This window comes from Rhinolophus sinicus, chromosome 14, assembly GCF_057876585.1.
Source record: "Rhinolophus sinicus isolate RSI-liver-muscle chromosome 14, RSI-T2T, whole genome shotgun sequence".
Lineage (NCBI taxonomy): Eukaryota > Metazoa > Chordata > Mammalia > Chiroptera > Rhinolophidae > Rhinolophus > Rhinolophus sinicus.
The window spans coordinates 16759251-16778007 of record NC_142514.1 but is presented as its reverse complement, the minus strand read 5'-3'; the positions used below and the strand labels follow the sequence as shown (position 1 = coordinate 16778007).

General features: G+C 44.3%; 1 protein-coding gene across 4 annotated transcripts in view; it reads right to left on the bottom strand.

Annotated features, from left to right (window-relative positions):
- Window positions 1–200: 200 nt before the first annotated feature.
- NCMAP (non-compact myelin associated protein) overlaps window positions 201–18757 on the bottom strand; it is a 34553-nt gene continuing 15996 nt past the window's right edge. For 2 of the 4 annotated variants that reach the window (XM_088790539.1, XM_088790541.1), the window contains exons 2-4: window positions 8448–8533; window positions 5211–5295; window positions 201–3003 (exon numbers count right to left, since the gene is read on the bottom strand). In XM_088790539.1, coding sequence (XP_088646665.1) covers window positions 2862–3003; window positions 5211–5295; window positions 8448–8526 — 306 coding nt within the window. In that variant the 5' untranslated portion in view covers window positions 8527–8533 and the 3' untranslated portion in view covers window positions 201–2861. Of the gene's footprint in view, window positions 3004–5210; window positions 5296–8447; window positions 8534–11024; window positions 11047–11510; window positions 11704–18757 lie in introns of those variants that run through there. The other 2 variants (XM_088790540.1, XM_088790538.1) reach the window with 2 other exon arrangements.

Here is an 18757-nt window from a genome sequence, read left to right as displayed (position 1 = left end):
AGTTAACCAGTTTCCAAATTCAGAGAAAGGTCTGTTGATGGCAACTCACCTTCTCCATCATTCTTTCTACGTGAGAACACAGTGTTTGAAAAGGCTCCGGCTTCCCTGCAGGACCCTATTTACATGGTCAGGGACAGCAAGCTTTTAATAGAAAAGGTCTCTGTTAGTTCTAAACTTCATTGAAATCAACTCAACAAACATTTGATTTAAAACTTTTTATTTTTAGACATTTTTCTTCAAGCATTTAATATCTTTTATCGATTTAGTGGCCAAATAAGGCAGCATCTGCTCAGTTAGGAAAGGTACCTGTCAAAAACGAAATACACAAGTGCGTTGCAAGGTCCCTGTCACAGGCCAGCTGCAGACTTCTTGAGAGCAAGGACTGTGACTTAATGTCTTTAGTAGCACCTCAACTTGCACAGGGGAGCCTTAAAAGGACTTCTATTAGTTAAAACAAAACATTAAAACCATTTTATTTCCTCCCTCTCACCGCTCTACTTTCCCCTCTTTCCTCCATTTCCAAGCTTTCATTTAGCAAAAGAACATATACTAGAGGATAATTCCCCTAGTAATTCCAGGACGATTCTCCCATGGGCAGAAGAGCCTGGTGGAAGGGCTGGAACATTTAAAAAAAAAATTTTTTTTTAAAGCAGAATATGTTTGGGAAACATATCTATTTGGGGCTTGAGTCCTTAAAGAAATGGCTCTGCCCTGGATCCACACCTTGCTCCTTGGGCCTAAGTGGTGGGGGACTGAAGCAGGAATCCTTAGAGCTTGGGTGGGTTGAGTAAGGGCTCCTTTTGCTGCAATCATGGAAGCCCAAAGGTGGCTACCAAAGTGGATTTGCCCCAACTTTTGATTTGGAAGCTAGACCCCTGACCTCTATTCAGACACATGGACAGGGCTGCCCTCCTCTTGTTCAACCCACAAACACACCTATGTTCTTTCAGCCAAGATGGCGGAGAAGAGTGTGATACAACAAAAAGATGGACTTTGGAGTCAAAGAGACCTGGGCTTGAGTCTTCTCTTTGCAACTTATTAGCTGTGTGACTACGGACAAGTGCTTTTTCTCTTTGAGTTTGAAATTGTTATCTGCACGTGGAAAAAGAATACCTCGTAGAGTTATGGGGAAAAATAAATCCTATGAGATAACTTATGTGAAATAACCTTGCAACGTGCCTGGTACTTGGTGGATACAAGTATTTAAACACAGTAGGGAGAAAAGATGTCTGGGGAGGAAGAATTTGCCAACACTTCTCCAGACATATTTACGTGATCATTTTTACAGTGGGATGACATGAGGTGTGTGACCCAGGGGACGGTCCTCTTATCTCCCTGGCCCTCAATTTCCCCTCAAAAGGGATTATAACCCCAAAAGGGAGAGACTCCTAGAATTTGAGGTTAAATGTCAGAGTGTGTCGCTTTCTGTAACAGAATAAGGATTTATTACTCTGTTTCCAAGATGCTTTCAATTGTAAGATGCATGATTGATTAAAGGAAACAGGTTTTTGAGAGAGAAATGCAACTGCATTAATGGACCCATCAATTTTAAGACATATTCTGATTTCAGAATCATTACAATGTAAAAAAATATGTTTTTGCAGTTGAAGAAATATCATAATTATAATAATGCTGGCCCCCTTTCATTAAGCATTTGCTGGAGCCAGGCACTATCACAGCTGCTTTACTAAGACCTTGACTTGTTATCATAACCCAGTTAGAGAGATGTTATCATTCCCACTTCATGATTAGGAAACCAAATACGGAGAGGTCAAGTCGCTTTTCCAAGGCCACATGACCAGGAAGTGGGGCTTGGAAGACAGGTCTTAATTCCAAAATGCTTTCCCTTCTCAGTAGATTGTACTCCAGGCTAAGGAATCAAAGAAATCAGCTCTTTATGGAGAAATGGTATGTGAATGTGGTACTTTAAATATGTCGTGAATCTCTGTAAGGCAACCAGGAAGGGTATGGGTAACACAAAGTTACAATTTAATCAGTCTCCAACTACTGGTCCTCGGAGGTAATAATGTGTTAACTGGAGGATGAGGATTGATCAGAATCCAAAATCAAGGGGAGCGAGGAAATGAGACCAAGTCAGGGTAAATCCAGCTGGGAGAGCAAGAAGGGAAGGGGCCCTGACCAGCCACCAGGTCCATGGACACTGCAACAAGCTTGTCCTCGAGGCCATTATTCCTCAAGGTCACCCTATTCCTCCTAATCTGACTCTTTCTTTACTAATGAAGTAGAAACCTTTGGAGAAGAATTCAGTTTTCCTTGTAACCGTTCTTAAAGAGGGAAAAACGTGCTGACCGACCATCAGAAGTTAGCTAGTGGTCATCTAGTACTGCAACAAATTACAAATTAACGAGCTAGTTTTCTGGGTAGTTAGTCTAAGTTAGTTCTCCTCTGCCTGATTATGGGGCTGAATTATTTTGCTCTGCAAAGCGGTGGATATGGCCCTTAATCTGATATGACCCCAGTGGCAGACCCTGTAATGACACTCTCAGGAGCCTTGACGCCTGACCAGAAGACTCCTGGGCTATCTGGCTGGCTGGCTGGCTATTGTGTTTGGGGGAAGAGAGCCAAACACACATCAGTGGATTTCCAACATAGTTCTACTTACTCAGATGAGAAAAGAGTAGGATGGCGGCAAGAATAGGGACATAGTAGTTGGGATGGGGAGGGGCAGGGCAGGGCAGGGCAGGATGGGAGTTGCCTGAAGCATCAGGGTTTGCATGCAATGGCCCTGTAGACCTGACCGGAAGGAACTCATAGTGAAGCTGCCAGAGGAGAAATGTGCTTCTTGGTCTTGACTGGAGAAGGCTCTTCAGACAGTGGCCAAGATAACATCACGGTGGGAGTCACCGAGACTCCACGTGGACATCAACAGGGCTGAAGGTCACAGTTGCAGGGTGTGGGCTGCTGCCGCTGTTTGCGCCCTGGGGAGAAGGGGTGGCTGGCTTGGGGCCCTTGGGCTCCAGCTCCCGTCTTGTCCTCATTTTCCTGCAATGAGATACGCACGTATGGCTGAGTTTCTTCCCTTGTATACCCTGGGGAATGGGCTACAACTCTGGAGAAGAGATTAATGTAATCATCATTAAATCACGTTGCTTAATTACCAACTACAGGATTGTGCAACTGGAAGGGATCTTACACATCAAATAATCTGACCTTTCAATTTTTTGTTTAACCTAGATTAGATATTTCATTTTTTTCCTACTACTAGTGAAAGAGTGTCAGATAGATGGCTATATTAAAGACAAAATGAAGATACTACTTTTTTTTTCTGTTCGAAGTTGTAGTATGAGTTAAATTTTACAGCCTCATTATGCTTGCTAAGTTTATTGCTAGAAATAGTAACTTTACATAGTTAAGAAGAGAATGTACTTAAAACATGTATCCTGCCTTTCATTTTACGTGGCATAAAGTTCAATAACTAACAACAATCATTTCTAATGTCTACATGATATTTCATCTTGTTGACCTACTGTAATTCTTTTTTAAAATTTTCAAATCCTCAGGAAAGTTGCACGAATAGTATCATTAATAACCAAATACACTTCACCAAACAATTCACCAGGTGTTAACAATTTGCCACATTTGCTTTCTTTCTCTGTGTCTCTGTCCCCATTTACACATACACATACCGAGTGTTTTTTTAAATCATGAACCATTTGAGTTATGATTTAGGTGCATGAATCATGAGTTAGGTGCAAACATCATGCCACTTTCCCCCTAAGCACTCGTAAGAACAAGGGCATTCTCCAATGTAACCACAATGCAATTATCACACTTTGAGACCCTTCCATTTTAAAAATGATAAATCAGCACGAAGAGGTTAAATGGCTTGCCTGGTTTTGACAGACCAAAGAACCCAGGCCAGACATCATTGTAAACAGGATGGGATAAGTGGAGCTCCATCCACATTACAACCAAAACAAAACAAAAAAATGGCTCGAAACTGCAGCAGTGATGGAGATGAATGACAGGTAGACACTGGGGTTTGATGACACTTCCTGTTTTGCGACACTTCCTGTTTTGGGATACGTTCAAATTGTAACACTCCAAAGATTTTTAAAAATCACTTATTAAATGCTATTATTATTCTTACATGTATTGGTGGGAGTGTTTACTTTGAAACCACATGGACTGGGCTTGAATCCCAACTCTGACAATTAGGGCTGAGTAAGCGTGGGCATGTTATTTAATCTTCCTGTGCCTGTGTCATGCCTGGAAAATTGGGGATACCAGTAGTATCCACCTTGTGGGGTTGTTGTGAGGAGTATGTGAGTGAATACAGGTAAGGAGCTTAGAACCATGCCTGGCACATAGTAAGAGATTAATGTATGTTATTTACCATTATAAATAATATTCATATTATTATAAAAACAAAGTATGTTTACTGCTCCTCAAAAATAAGGAAGCACAGTCCCTTCCACTGCAAAAACCGACTAACTAGCAATCTCATCATGTAGAAACACTGGTTGTTAACACCTTGTTGTATCTCATTTGATCCTTCCTTGGGTGTGAGTATGTGTAACCTAGGTGTATGATTAGAATGTACATACTGTTTTGTAAGCTTTGACAATAGAATGTAAACAACTTTCCTCACCAATAAATACGCTTCTACAATATCTTTTTGAAAAATGGCCTCCAGGTATTCCATGACTTGGTCGTATTTACATTCTTTTTATTTTGATTTCTTCCCTGAAAAGAATAGCCTTCTAGCAAATCTGTGATTAGAGGTGATAACACCAAATTTGTTTTTCATGCAATCAAGTTATATTATTTTATTTCCTCTTATTTGGTTCCAGAAAGTGGCGTCACAGGTACATGCATTCCAGTTTTTGTCACCTCAAATATTCATGGGGTCCACTGAATACAGCCTGGCAGAAAACACCCCAAGAGAAGAGGATTGAAACATTCCTCTATTATCTGTAAATTACATACAGGTGTTTACCACAATGCTCAAGGTTGTTTTCATTGTCATTATCATTATTATATTTAAAAAATAATTCTCCAAGTACAAAAATATGTGGTCACTGTGAAGTTTCTATGGCAGAACAGATATCAGAAAAGGACCCACAAAGGGTAGAACGTTGGACGCGGGAGTCATGGATACTGTCGGGCACATGACAAGCATCCATCAGTGTTAGTTCCCATTCATTCGGGCATCGAGGGACAGTTCCAAATCCATGGGCATCCTGTACCTGTTGTACAGCTTCAGCAAGACCAGAACCACGGTGAAGATGACGATGACAATCACCACAACGGCAGCCACGATGGCTCCAGAACCTACGAGAAGAGGATGGAGACGGCAAATATACAAACTGAAATGCAGAGAAGCATTCAGAGAGTGGGAGGGGGACCCCTACGGTGGCACCTGAAATCCCCACTGGGTCAAGGGGAGGACGACAGAATGCTGACACTCATGGCTGGCCCCAGGACAGAGGCATATGTAGAACGGCAGTGCTCCCTGACCCCCAGTGGGGCTTGGAGAGCCACGTCCTCCGCACACCATCTGCCAAAATTCTGTCTTAGGCCTTGTCCTATTCTTATCAGCCCTAACACAGCTGATAAGAACTTTAAACTTCTTTTATGAAATAGGCAAGTTCTTTTTGATGATATAAAATATGTGATTTTTGTAGTTAATTTTGAAAATATAACTATAAGCAAAAAAAGCGAGAGGGAGGATAAGAGCCTCATTGTCCCAAGACCCACGGATCATCTACAGTTGACCCCTGAACAACACAGGGGTTGGGGGGCCAATGTCCTGTGCAGTTGAAAATCCATGTATCACTTTTGACTCTCCAAGAGTTTAACTACTAATAGTCTACTGTTGACTGGATGCCTTACTGATAAAATAGTCAATTCACATACGAGTATGTTTTGTATGTTCTATGTATTATATACTGTATACTTACAACAAAGTAAGCTAAAGAAAACATTAAGAAAATCTTAAGGAAAATACATTTGCAGTATTTATTGAAAAAAATCCACAAAAAATGGACCTGTGCAGTTCAAACTCAGGTTGTTCAAGGGCCAACTGTATACACACAAAGATTCACCAAAGTGATCACGTATAGGTATATATGCATATTAAATATCTACTAATATTTTTGAAAAATTTATTAATCCTATGACTGAGTATCCATCGTAAGGAAATATTTACAAATATGGAAAATATGCACTCGATAAAAATGGAACCATGTTCCATATACTGTTTTATAACAATAACCTGATCCTCTTTCTATGTAAATGCATATTGTTCTGCATGACTTTTGATGACTACATAGTACTCCATTGTTTGTAGGTACCATAATTTGTTTACCAATTCTCTGTTGAGGACATTTAGGTTGTTTTCAATTTTACACTAGTAAAAACAAGGTTATGATGTCTTTATAGCTTAATATCTCAGGTTCTAATTTCAGTGTTAGCTCCCAGTCCCAATGTCAAACTCTAATTTTAGGTTTAAGATCAACATCATTGTCAGAATTGATGTTGAAAACGTAAAAAAACCACTAAAAGGTTTATACTTTAAACCTATCTATTTGATTCTGGGGAGTTTATTTTAGAGAATAATCCTAAATATAGAAAAAGCTGTATGAATGAAGATGTTTATTACAACATTATTCATATTCTAAGTATGGAAATGGTTCAATAAGGTATGACACATCGATCCGTGAGATATTATAGCATAATTTAAATGATATGTACAAAATAGAATATGTTATTACATACATGCCCACAAATACGTATATACACATTATGTTGCAACCATTAAAATATGTGCATACAAATGTAATGTTGAGCAAAAGAAGCCAGATACAAAAAAGTAATGTATGATATGATTCTGTTTATGTAAAGTTCAAAACCAAGTAGAATGAATCTCTGGTGGTAGAGTCAAAATAGTGGATTCCCTTGGGTGGGTCAAAGATATATTGCAAGGGACACCAGGACTTGTTCTCGCGGCTGGTTACACAGGTGTGTTCATTTTGTGAGAATTCATCCATCTGGGCATGTAGGATTTCTGCATTTTTTTGAATATATGTAATGCTTTTATAAAAGGTTTACTTAAAAAAAGAAACACTATGTGTAATATTTTTAGGAAGAAAGACTTGAAAGAAAAGAAGGAAGGGTTGGGAATTCATCATGGAGTAACTTGTTTTTCTTTCCTTCCTGGGGAGTCCAGTGATGATAGTTTAGTTCAGGGTTTTTCAACCTTGGCTGGATAAGTCTTTGTTGTGGGGACTGTCCTGTGCATTATAGGATGTTCAGCAGCATCGCTGGCCTCTACTCACTAGATGCCAGTAGCACTTCTCTTCCCACCCCTGACATGACAACCAAAAAACGTCTCCAGACATTGCCAACTGTACCCTGGTGGTAGGATTGCCAGGTAAAATACAGGATACCCATTGAAATTAGAATTTCTGACAATGAATAATTTTTTAGTATGTCTCAAATATTGCATGGCTCATCCTTACACTAAAAAATGTAGTGTTCATCTTCAAGTCCAAATTAACTGGGTATTCTGTATTTTTATTTGCTAAATCTGATAACCCTATCTAGGTAGGCAAAATTGCCTAGTTGAGAACCATTACTTTCAGTTAAATAAAAACAGAATTATTCCCATGCTGCTGACAGGGATTCTATCTATTCTTGGTAGACATACCTCAGCAGGCCTTTCTAGGTCTCTCCCCCCCCACCCCAGCAAGGAGTGGGCTAACACATGGGACCCTGTCCCAAGAGCGACATGGAAGAGAAACGCCCTGCCCTTATTCCAGCATCCTGCCAGCGCTACAGCCTGTTTATCACTGGGGGAACGCTCCACGTGCATTGGGAGGCCTGCTCCATTCATAAAGGTAGATACCAAGTCAGCTGAGATGACTGAAATGGACTGAAACTTTCCCTAATACAATCAATTGGTTTTCTGAAGAGTGCTCCTCACATTTTTCCTGCTGGGGAAACGTCCTGGCAAACGTCTCCCCAGCGCTAACTCTTCCCACCTACATTCAGTTACTCCTTCGTGAATTGATGGATGTTTTTGCCTGGCAAAAATACTATGAAAGTAGTTACACTTTAAGGTGACTCATTTAAGGATATCTTACAAAAGATTCAAATTTCCATTGTCCTCTAGACCCCAAAAGTCCCTAATGAAAATAATAGTAATAATGAAAATATACAATAAGTACTTAGCATGCATCTAGGCTATTCTGAACTCTGACCTTATGTGGGAGCTTCATTAATATCCCCATTTATAGATGAGGAAACAGGTGCAGAGCAGTGGAGTCACGTGCTCAAGGTCACCCAGTTGGCAACGGTAGAAGTGAGACTGAGACCCAGGCAGTCTTTCTCCAGAGGCCAAGCTCTTGACCTCTACACCTGGAGCTGACCGCGACACTTGTCCCACCATCCCTCCCCCAGCCGCCAAGCCAAGTTGACCTTACTCTTGTACAGAAAGTCTTCTTCTCTGGTCACGTTCAATGAGAAGAAGGTGGTACCCCCCAAAGGAGTGGCTGTGGTCATCTCGATCCTGGTAAGAATAAAGATGAAATTTTGTTTCAAATCAGAGTAAGCTTTATAATCCCTGCATGATGCTTCTTTTGGCCTTTATCTGGATGATTGGAGAATATTCAAGCCTTCAGTTTCTTTTAGCAGCAACTAAATACAGGGCCCTTTACTATATACTATGGGGAATTAAAAATAATGTCTGACATTTGTAAAGACCTTCATTTTTCAAAGCAGTTGAAATAAATTCCATTCAACAACATTTATTAACCTCCTCCTGAATAGGTTTCATGCAGATCTAAATCGATCTTCTAGAAACTGTGTGAAGGAGGTTATTATTACCATTTCAGGGGTGAAACTGAAGCCCCCAAAGCTACATGGAGCCCCAAGTTTACCTAGTAGGATTTAACCCAGGACGTTTGCCTCCCATGCTAGTGGGCCTTTCGTTACCCCGCCACGATGCCTGAAATGGTGTTCCTGATTTCAAAAGTTTTATGTTCTAAGGGGGTAAAAAAAAAAGCCAATGAAAAAATTAACTATGATTTTTAAGTCATCAGTGACACGAACCATTGAGTTGTGAAGAATGATTTCAAGGAGATCAATTTGAATGGGCCTTGAAGGACAGGTGTGGTTTGGGGGTGAGAGGGAGAACGAAGGCCAGGTTGCTCAAAGCCCTCGATGGTGAGAGTTAATGTGTGCTGAGCATCTACTACGTCCCGGGTGCCTTCGCACAAAACATCAACTCATCTAATTCTCTCAATCATCCACACTTTGCCACTGAGCAAACTGAGGCTCAGAGTGGTTGAGTGAAACAACAAAAGTCACACAGCTAGGACGATGTAGAGCTTGGACTCAAACATATTCTTTTTTCCCTGCACACCAGTAGGAATCAAAGTTCACAATCGTGTAATCTTCCATGTGAGGAGTGAGCCAGGGGTTTGCCCTTAATATAATGTCACGCCACCAGAACAGATGTTGAGCTCCCCCACTAAGAATTATATTCTAAGCTCAACGATATTATAAATAAATGTTCTGAACTACAGGCATCAAGAAAAAAAGGGAAACAAAACAAGCTTCACTTCTCTGCTTCAGAGTGGCCAAGCTTTTAGTCCAGCTGCTGACAATTTGGAGGTTGGTGAAGGATCTCCACCAAGAGAATGATCCAGGCCTATTTGTAACCCTAAGAAGCCATAAGGCCTCACCACAATCGCTCCATCTTCTGGATGGAGCGAAAGCCCTTCATGGGCTATTTCAACCGTCTGTCTCCAGGCTTTAAGCTTCTCATACCAACCGATGCCAAACTGCTGTGACAACGGACCACTCCATCATCCCCCATCATTCCTGGTCTTTGCTGTCTCTGGGCTGGCCGGCCCATGCTGTGGCCTCCCCAGGTCCCCACAGTGGGCCTCTCCCGAGAGCCCCCACCTCTGGGCTGCAGTGTCTCCACCCTCCCAGCTCCTGATGGAAACACCCCTCCACTGGGGTAAGGTCAACGGCAGCCAAGCTGGGGGCTCTGGTGGCTGTGGCCAGCCTTGCCCACAGGAGCCGCAGCCTGAGAACGACCCTCTGTGGCCAGGCCGTTGGTCCATAGGACGGGCTCCGCCTTCACTTCCTCTGGTCTCCTTCAAGCCTAGGGCCCTGCCTGAAACCTCCAGCTCTTGCCGGTCCCTTCCTCCCGAAGAGCAGATCCTCAGAACTCCCAGCAAGGAGTCACCCGAACCTCTGCCTTCTGAACTCCCCACACTGGCCAACTTTTCTTCCTGGCTGGACTTCCTGTGTCCCAACCTCCTCAAACAGGCCTGGGTCGGCCATGCTCCACTGCCCACTCCCCCTCCAAAATGAACAACAAACACATCCTTCAAGACACAGCTCAGTCACCCCAGGAAGACTCCCGCCCAGACAGAATTAGCCAGTCTGCCCTCTACACTCCTACAGCAGCGCTCTGCAAAGAACACACCACAGCGTGTATCTCACTTGCTTTGTCTGGCAGTTCACTTCCCATGTTCATTGTCAGGTCCTTGAGGGTAGAGGCTATTTCTCGTTCTTTTTCATATCCTCCAACCTTCCCCAGATAAAGCATCTGGATGCTCTTACCTTTGGCAGGGGAAGTACTTGAGGGAGTAATTGAACTTCTCCCAGTTTGCTTTGCTCATTTGTAAAATGAGGCAGCTTTTCCCAAGGGAGATTAGGGTTAGCGGTTAAGTATGGAAAGTGCTTTCAAGTGCTCAATAAACGGTAGCTCTTAGTGTTATAGCGGGTAGTGGTAAATATTTGCTGAGTTAAATTAGAGAGTGGTGGTTCTGGAGCTCTAAATAAGAAAAAAATCTTTCTATAAAAACAAGTACGTATGAACCAATATGAGAATACGGAATGAAAGTTTTCCCCCTCACCCCCACGGAGAGGTGCTGCCCCTTACCCCCCGCCACTGTTCCCCATCCCTGCATATAAAGAGTTTTAACATGTATTTGCCTAAACCATCTGTTCTATCCCCCCAATATCAAGCTGAGAAGACTCACCAGGAATGCTTTCTCCGGTTCCCTTTAAAAAAATAGAAAAGAGAGGCAAATAGGTGGCCGCCAATCAAGGGTCACTTAGTGAGAGAGACAGGGCATAATCACTGGACAAGCTAAACCCTGCCTGTAGACACATCCGTCATTAAACCAACATGCACAAAAATGACAGAAGCCACCATCCAAACGCCAGCCATGTGGCAAGACCTTGTGCCAGGTATTTTTAATCCACACTTTGATTTAATTAGCAAATGCTGTAAAATAGGTTTTCCTCTCCCTATGTTTCAAATGAGGACCCTAGGGCTTGGGGATATAAAACTGACTTTCCCTGCTCATACAGCCTGGAAGCTGCAGGGCTGGCATATAAGCAGGCCGTGCAAACTTCAAAGCCTGCATGCTTCCCACTGCACCACCCTGCCCCTTGTACACATCTACGGGGGTCTGTGACAAGTCACTACAGAAACACGCACAGGCACACAGACACACACTGACCAGTAATGCAGCCACCTAAGGCCACCAGGATACAGGCCCCTCAGCAAATCCTTCAGGATGGCCTCCTGGGAAGCTCCTGAGTTCCAGGTGCGATTCCCTTGCAGATGAGCCCAGCCACTCTCTTAGAGAACAGTGAGCAATCTCAGAGCATATCTTGCCTCATCTCAGGACTGAGGGCTCTCAATTACATCTCTGTTCCTGCCACATCAGAGAAGGTGGGAGGGAGGGTGGTGGAACAGCGATGGCCAAAGATGTGGGTGTTTTCATGTGTGGGGGCCCAGCGAGTCTTGTTAACCAAGTGAGGTCCAGTAGGGGGATTTCAGTATCTAGCATGCCTGTGACCAGAGCCCATCATTATAGAATAGGGGGTAGTGTACAAGGAGGGTGAGGCTGGTTTTCTCTGATCGAGGTTAATTTAGTAATGATGATAACAATAATGATAATAATAAACAGCTATGCGCAAGGCACTGCACTCAGCGCTTTATGTGGGAGTTCTCATTTAATCCTCATATCTATCTGGTAAGGAAGATATAATCACTGTGCCCATTCTACAGATGAGGAAACTGAGGCGCAGAGTAGAGTGAATCAACCTAAGCTATTAAGAATATGTAGCTGTGCTAGTATTCAAGCTAGGCCTATTTGATTCCACAGCCCCTTTTCCATACATCCTCCCAGTGAATGCACGAAGTAGAAATGGCCCAGCACCCAGGGCTCAAATCAGTGTTGGATTTTGATAGAAAATGCACACAGGCTGGGACGCAGCAGAGAGACCCAGCGCCCTTCATCCAGGCCCCTGAGCCTGACTGGTCCTACCTCACTGGCCCCTGCCCTGGGCCACACTCTGAACCTCTGTCTTCAGCAGAGCTTTAATCACATTTACAGAATCTACAAGGAACTATTGTACTGTGGGTTGTTTACAAATGACCTTGAGTGGGAGGTCAGTTTGGGAAGTGATGTGGGTCATGACCATTTACTCACTGAGCCACCCTTCTGTGTCCCTTGGTCAAGTGTAAGTGCCATATCTAGAAGATAAATGTTGCCAGACCCACCTGTCCAAAATATCCCCCCTATTGCTCTGCCTCAGTGGTACCCTCCTTCCCTCTGACCTAACCTAAAAATTCTTCCTGGATAAGACAACAAAGACACTGCCAAACCCAACCGACCCCTACTCAAATGGCCAAGTGTAACTCAGAGTAGGGAACCCATGAATGCCCTGGACCCACCAAAACAATGCCATCGATTTCTCCCAATCATCTGAGAGATGGGAGGTTCAGCATGGCTTGGTCTCTTCCACAGACAAGAACCTCACTACTCCCTAGCAGCCCATGAGTTATTGGGATGTTTTAATTAACAGAACATTAACCTCCATGTTGGAACCAAAATGTCTCTCCTTGAGATTTTCACCCCTTGGTTTGAATTCACTTCCCACAAGAGTCATCTGCTGTCTCACACATGACAACTGTCAGGTTTGAAAGTATGAAAGGTGAAACTCAAACTTCCAAGGATGGAGCAGTTATGGTAGCTGGTTATCAGCACTTCCATTTTACCTCTCACCAATAGGTGGCGATAGCAGCTGGTTGTAGTATATTTCTTTTTGTAGATTGCTGGATATATTCCAACCAACCTACAAATGGTTGGTAAATGTCCTGGGATCCCCACAGGAGATCTAAGTAGAGAAGCTTTGTGCCCTTGAAAATGGCAATTGTATGTTCTCTGATGATTTTCGTCTCTGGGATAAATATTCTCAGCTCCTTCAGACAATCTTCAGGGTAATAGTCCTGTGTGTCAGTGCCTCCCTTAAATACAGCACCCCAAACCCGACACATGACTCCAGACGGGGCCTGAAATGAGACTTTTCTTGATACTTAACAGCCCCGAGCCTGATTTCTACTATTTATTAGCTATGTGACTATGGTCAACTTTCGTCACCTCCTGGGTTTTCTGATCTGTAAAACAGAAATTAAAAACTCCATAGGTTTGTTGTGAGAATTAAATGAGAGAAAACATGTAATATAGTCAGCACAGTGGCTGTGCATAAACCCCATTGATATTACACTGGATTAATGCAAACAAATAGCTCATTAGTTTTACAGGCAGCCACAGCACCCTACTTATACACACCCTGTTGATATGCCCCCAAACCTTTTTCAGACTTTTTCTTATGCTTATTTATGGTAATCAAAGCCCTAAAATTAGTAAGTGAAAGGGCTTTCTAAACTGCAAAATGCTATGGAAATGTAAGGTAATAGGGGCTGCTTTATAAATGGTGACAATATTATGATGAGGGGCTGCCAGGTAACTAGGTCTCCATTATGCTTTTGGGCAAATGACTTTTTTAACTTAAGTGTGGGCTCTGCATTGATTCCTGTTAGCTTTGACCTTGGTGATGTGGGCCCTCAGGAGACGGTATTGTGACAGAGCACATTGTCTAGGAGCTCTTGATCCAGCAACAGCTTTGGGGTCAGGTAGACCCCAAAGGTCAGGGAGCCAGACCACGAAGCATGGTGTCCAAAGGAGGGGACTGAGGAGGGATTCACAATACCTTCTGCAGGGTTCAACCTTCTCCTTCATCTCTATTGAGGGCAGAGACAGAGGAAATAGTGAACCCTCCCTCAGGAAGGTGAAAATCCTAATGGGACTGGTAGGGTGCAGGGGCGGCTGGGTGGGCAAGGGATGAGCAAGCCACAGACTCAGAACTTGGGGTGAGAACCAGGAGACCAGGGTTGCCTTAACTCAAGAACCAGCATCTTCCAAAAGCTCGGCTTTCTTTGTAGATACTGCCTTAGGGGGTGTTAGGAGAGAGAAGAGCATTTCTAGCCGGAAGGCAGGAATCCTTCCTGGAAGGCAGCTGAGACTGGAACAAACAGAAGAGAACTCCACAGACGGTTTTGCCGTGGCAGCAGTAGTGCATATGGGATGCTTTGAAACAAACCTCCAAACACTCTGTTGGGTAGTAACCCAAGTCTGCCCGAATCTTAAATGGCCACCTCCTACACTCTCCATTCCTGTTGGGTTCCACATCATCTACCCCATTCCATCTGCCCTGCCTTTGTGTGTCACAGCTTTCAAAGGTGGGGTCTGAATTCGTTTAATGCTCCCTTCAACTTGGGGCCATACACAATTACACGCCGAATATAGGTTTCTTGTGGTTGGTTCCCAGAAATTAGTGAACACATTCCTTGTTTCATTTATCCATCCATCCTTGCATCCTCCCATTCGTTCACACCCCCACCCACCCATCCATGCATGCACATTTACTTCCCACCTGTTCTTCTGTCCGTTTGCCCTGTCATTCATTCAACCAGTACTCACCATGTACCTGGCACTGAGAGGATTTAAATAAGGGCTGTGGGGGTCACTTCCTTAGAGCTCAAACCAGATGAGAAATGGAATTGTTTCCTTTAAGGATCTTTCCTTCAAAAAATAATTATTGGGGACCATCCCCCCTCATGTCTAGCCCAGCTCTGATCACAGAGAGGTGCCTAATCAATACCACATGGAAGTCCTATGAAAAAGCCGTGGCCTGCAGATCTGGAAGTCTGGGTTCTAGGCTCACCACATATGAAGTCTTATTTACCCTCTCTGCCAAATTCTGGCTTGAACAGCCTTTGTTTCTGGTTTTTATGGCCCACATTGTAAAGAAAGGTACCTAAGGAGCTCCCAAGACATGCAAATCTAAGCTCCACTTATTAAGATTATAAATAAAAATCCCAGATGAAAGTGGTCACAAGGCTGATTTTTGCCTAGTGCCAAAAGGGTGGCACAGGCTGTGCCAAGAGTCAGTGGGAAGACGAGACCTGTGGGCGTCGTGGTTGAATCTGACCAAAAGCTGGAATGTGACTTGTGGCTTCCATTTGCCCCTCGGTCTTTGGGCCCACGCCAAGCTCACAAGGGTCCTCAAACTACACCTGAGCTCCTGTGTAAATCTCCAGGGGTCCCACTGTTCCCAAAGGGAAAAAAGGCACAGTTAGAGTTTATGCCCCTAAATGAATATGTCAGAAGCAAATAATTCCACATTGCCATTCTACAGGGATCTAACATTTAAGGGGACACTGACAAAGTGCTAGGCTCTGTGCTCCCACATGTTTTCTCATTTAGTCAGTACAACAAGGTGGGTCTTTTTATCCACTTTGCTGATAGGAATGGAGGCTCAGAGGGGTTAAGTGACTTGCTCAGTCTTTTAGCAATTGAGGGGAGGAGGGGAGTCTCAAACTCAGATCTTCTGCGTCCACGCTGACCAGGAGGTAAGCAATATTCCTGGGACACTCCAAGAGTCAGTGGCCCTGCTAGGCTAGGACTCTGCTCACTATTCTGTCTACCTGTTGATATTCAGAGTCCCAAGAGGTTCAACAAACTTTCAGAGCATGGCAGGGTTCCTCACCCATGACACTGCTGACATTTGGGCCAGATAATTGTTTGGGGGCCTGTCCTGTGCATTGCAGGATGTTTAGCAGCATCCTGGCCTCTACCCACTAGATACCAGTAGCGCCCCCTAGTTGTGACAAACAAAAATGTCTCCAGACGTTTCCAGACGTCTTCTAGGAGGTAAATCAGCGCTGGTTGAGAACCACTGGAGTAGAATTATAGGCCTGGTCTCTTGACAGTTTCCTATCCTTTCCACCCAAGGAAGTCTAGACAAGAAGGAAATATCCAGTCTGTACTTACATCTGAGGCTAGACAACCAGTAATGACAATGATAATGACAAACACAATGGCCACCGTTCATCAAGTGCTTACTATGCACTGGTCATCATGCTAAGTGTCACGTATATATTTCCTCACACATATTATCTCTATTTTCCAGATGAAGGAACTGAGGCTCAGAGAGGTTAGGTAACTCGCCCAAGGTCTCAGTGCTAATATATGACAAAGCTAGGATGCACTAGTTTCCTATCACTGCTGTAAAAGATTACCACAAACTTAGTGGCTTAAAACAACACAAACTAATTTTCTTATAGTTCTAGAAGTCAGAAGTCTAAAATCAGTCTCAATGGCCTAAAACCAGGATGTTGGCAGGGCCATATTAGCTTTTGGAGGGTCTGGAGGAGAATCTGTTTCCTTGTCTTTTCTAGATTCTGCAGGCCACCTGCATTCCTTGGCCTGTGGCCCCTCCTCCACCTCCATCTTCAAGCTAACAGTGTAGCATCTTTCTCTCTCTCTCTCTGACCTCTGTTTCCATCATCTCTCATCTCCTCTCTCTCTAACTCTCCTGCCTTCCTCTTATAAGAACCTTGTGATTACATTGGCCTCACCCAGGTAATCCAGGGTAATCTCCTCATCTCAAGATCCTTAATCACACCTGCCATGTCCCTTTTGCCATGTAAGGTAACACAGTCACAGATTCAGGGGATTCCGATACGGATAACTTCGTGTGTGTGTGTGTGTGTGTGTGTGTGTGTGTGTGTGTGTGTGTAGGGGAAGCATTATTCAGCCTAATGTATAGGATTTAGACCCTTATCTGTCTGACTCCAGGGTTTGTACTCTTAACACACTCCTGCCTCCTCTGCCCTGCCTGAATAGACATAACCCATAGGCAGGTACTGTGGGGGGCACTGTGGTGGATCAGACACATCCCGGGAGTGGTAGGCACTAGTACTGATCTAGAAGGTGCACGTGAGAAGTCCTGTGAGAGGGGAGCAGAGAAAGAGTCCTGGAGACACTGGGCCAGTTGCAGCAGGGGTGTGGAGAGTGGGCTCAGGGTGCTACTGGGCAGGCCTGGCTCCTTCTCTGCCCAGCAAGCCTCAGCACCTACCTCCAATCTAACTTTACATACATCTGTATCCGTCCTGTCCTTAAGGACCACTGCACCCCAGCCCCCACCAGCCAGGATCCTGTCCAATCTGTGGGTTTATTTGCCCAGTGAACTGGTAACCATCCTCAAATTTTCCTTCCCAAATCTCCTCCCTGCTAAGGGATGAGAAGGTCTTTAATCTTGTAAGTCCACTCCCTGCCCCGTTCTGGTGTGTAAGGATGCCCTTCAGCTACCTGGCACCTCCAGGAGCCCATCCACCCTGTTACAGAACAGGTAAACCACATTGTGTGGGTTAGCCAGGCTCTCCCCTCCCCGGACAACCAGAGCCTTTGAGCTCCTCCAGGAGCCCTCCGGCTCTGCATTGACTTGGGGATGAATCTCCTGGCCCAGGGGAAAATGACAGGATAAATTCAGGTTTGCCTCATCCTGGGAGAAACAAAGTTTGAGATCTATCCTTTTCTTTGAAAAAAATACGGGAGGGACTTTTGGTTAAACATAGCAGATGGAACATAAGCATTCATCTCTGCTTCCTCCTGAAACCCCTCACGAATGACAGTAGAGGAATCAAGATACGGAAATCCACGAGGCCAAAGGGAAAGAAGACAACCACAGGACTCGAGAGGCCAATCCGGGTTTGAAAGCCAGAAGAGCTGATGGCTGAGTGTGACGTAGCAGCCTGGAAAAGGCCGAGGCCCAAACCTGCAGACTAAGGAAACCAACAAAAGCTGATCCCATTGACAAAACCCCAGGAAGACTCAGAAATAAGTGGCAGCCGATGCCACCAAAGGTCAGGATGCTGAGGAATCTGCAGCTCAGCTCCATCCCCTCCTTGGGTCCTCCCTGCCACAAGCTTTCTCCACCCCGTAGAATATGCCAAGTCCACACGCTGCAGAGTAAATCAGAAGGTAGACCTGCACTGCTCAAGAGGACCACCACATGTGGCCATTTACACTTAGACAAAAATTAATTAGAATTAAATAAAATTAAAAGCTCAGTGCCCCAGTCACACTAGCCACATCTAAAGTGCTAACATCCACTGTGACCTGCGGCTTCCCTCTGGGTCAGAGCAGGTCTAGAACGTGTCCACCAGTGCATAAAGTTCTGTTGGACCCTGGCTGTCCTAGAGCCTGGCCATCGGAAGTGTGGTCCTGGGATCAGCAGCAGTGGCAACTCCAAGGCCCTTGGTCGGAACTCAGAATCTGGGGTCCATTCAGACCTGCGGGATAAGAACTTCGCTTTTGCAAGATCCCCAGGCCATTCGTATGCACATTTGACTTTGAGACTAAGGGGGAGAAGGGCCTTGCAGAAGGCATGGTTAATCTCCGGCTGAGGGAAAATCTAAATCCTTCTTTGCAGGGTTCACCCCTTCCTCTTAACCCCCTGGGCAGCCAGAACTCCAAGAGCCAGTCTTAACCTCCTGGCAGGAGGTTAGAGATGAGGTTCTGGGGAGGCTGAGAAGCCAAAGAAAACAGAGGGACAGATACTGATCGATGTT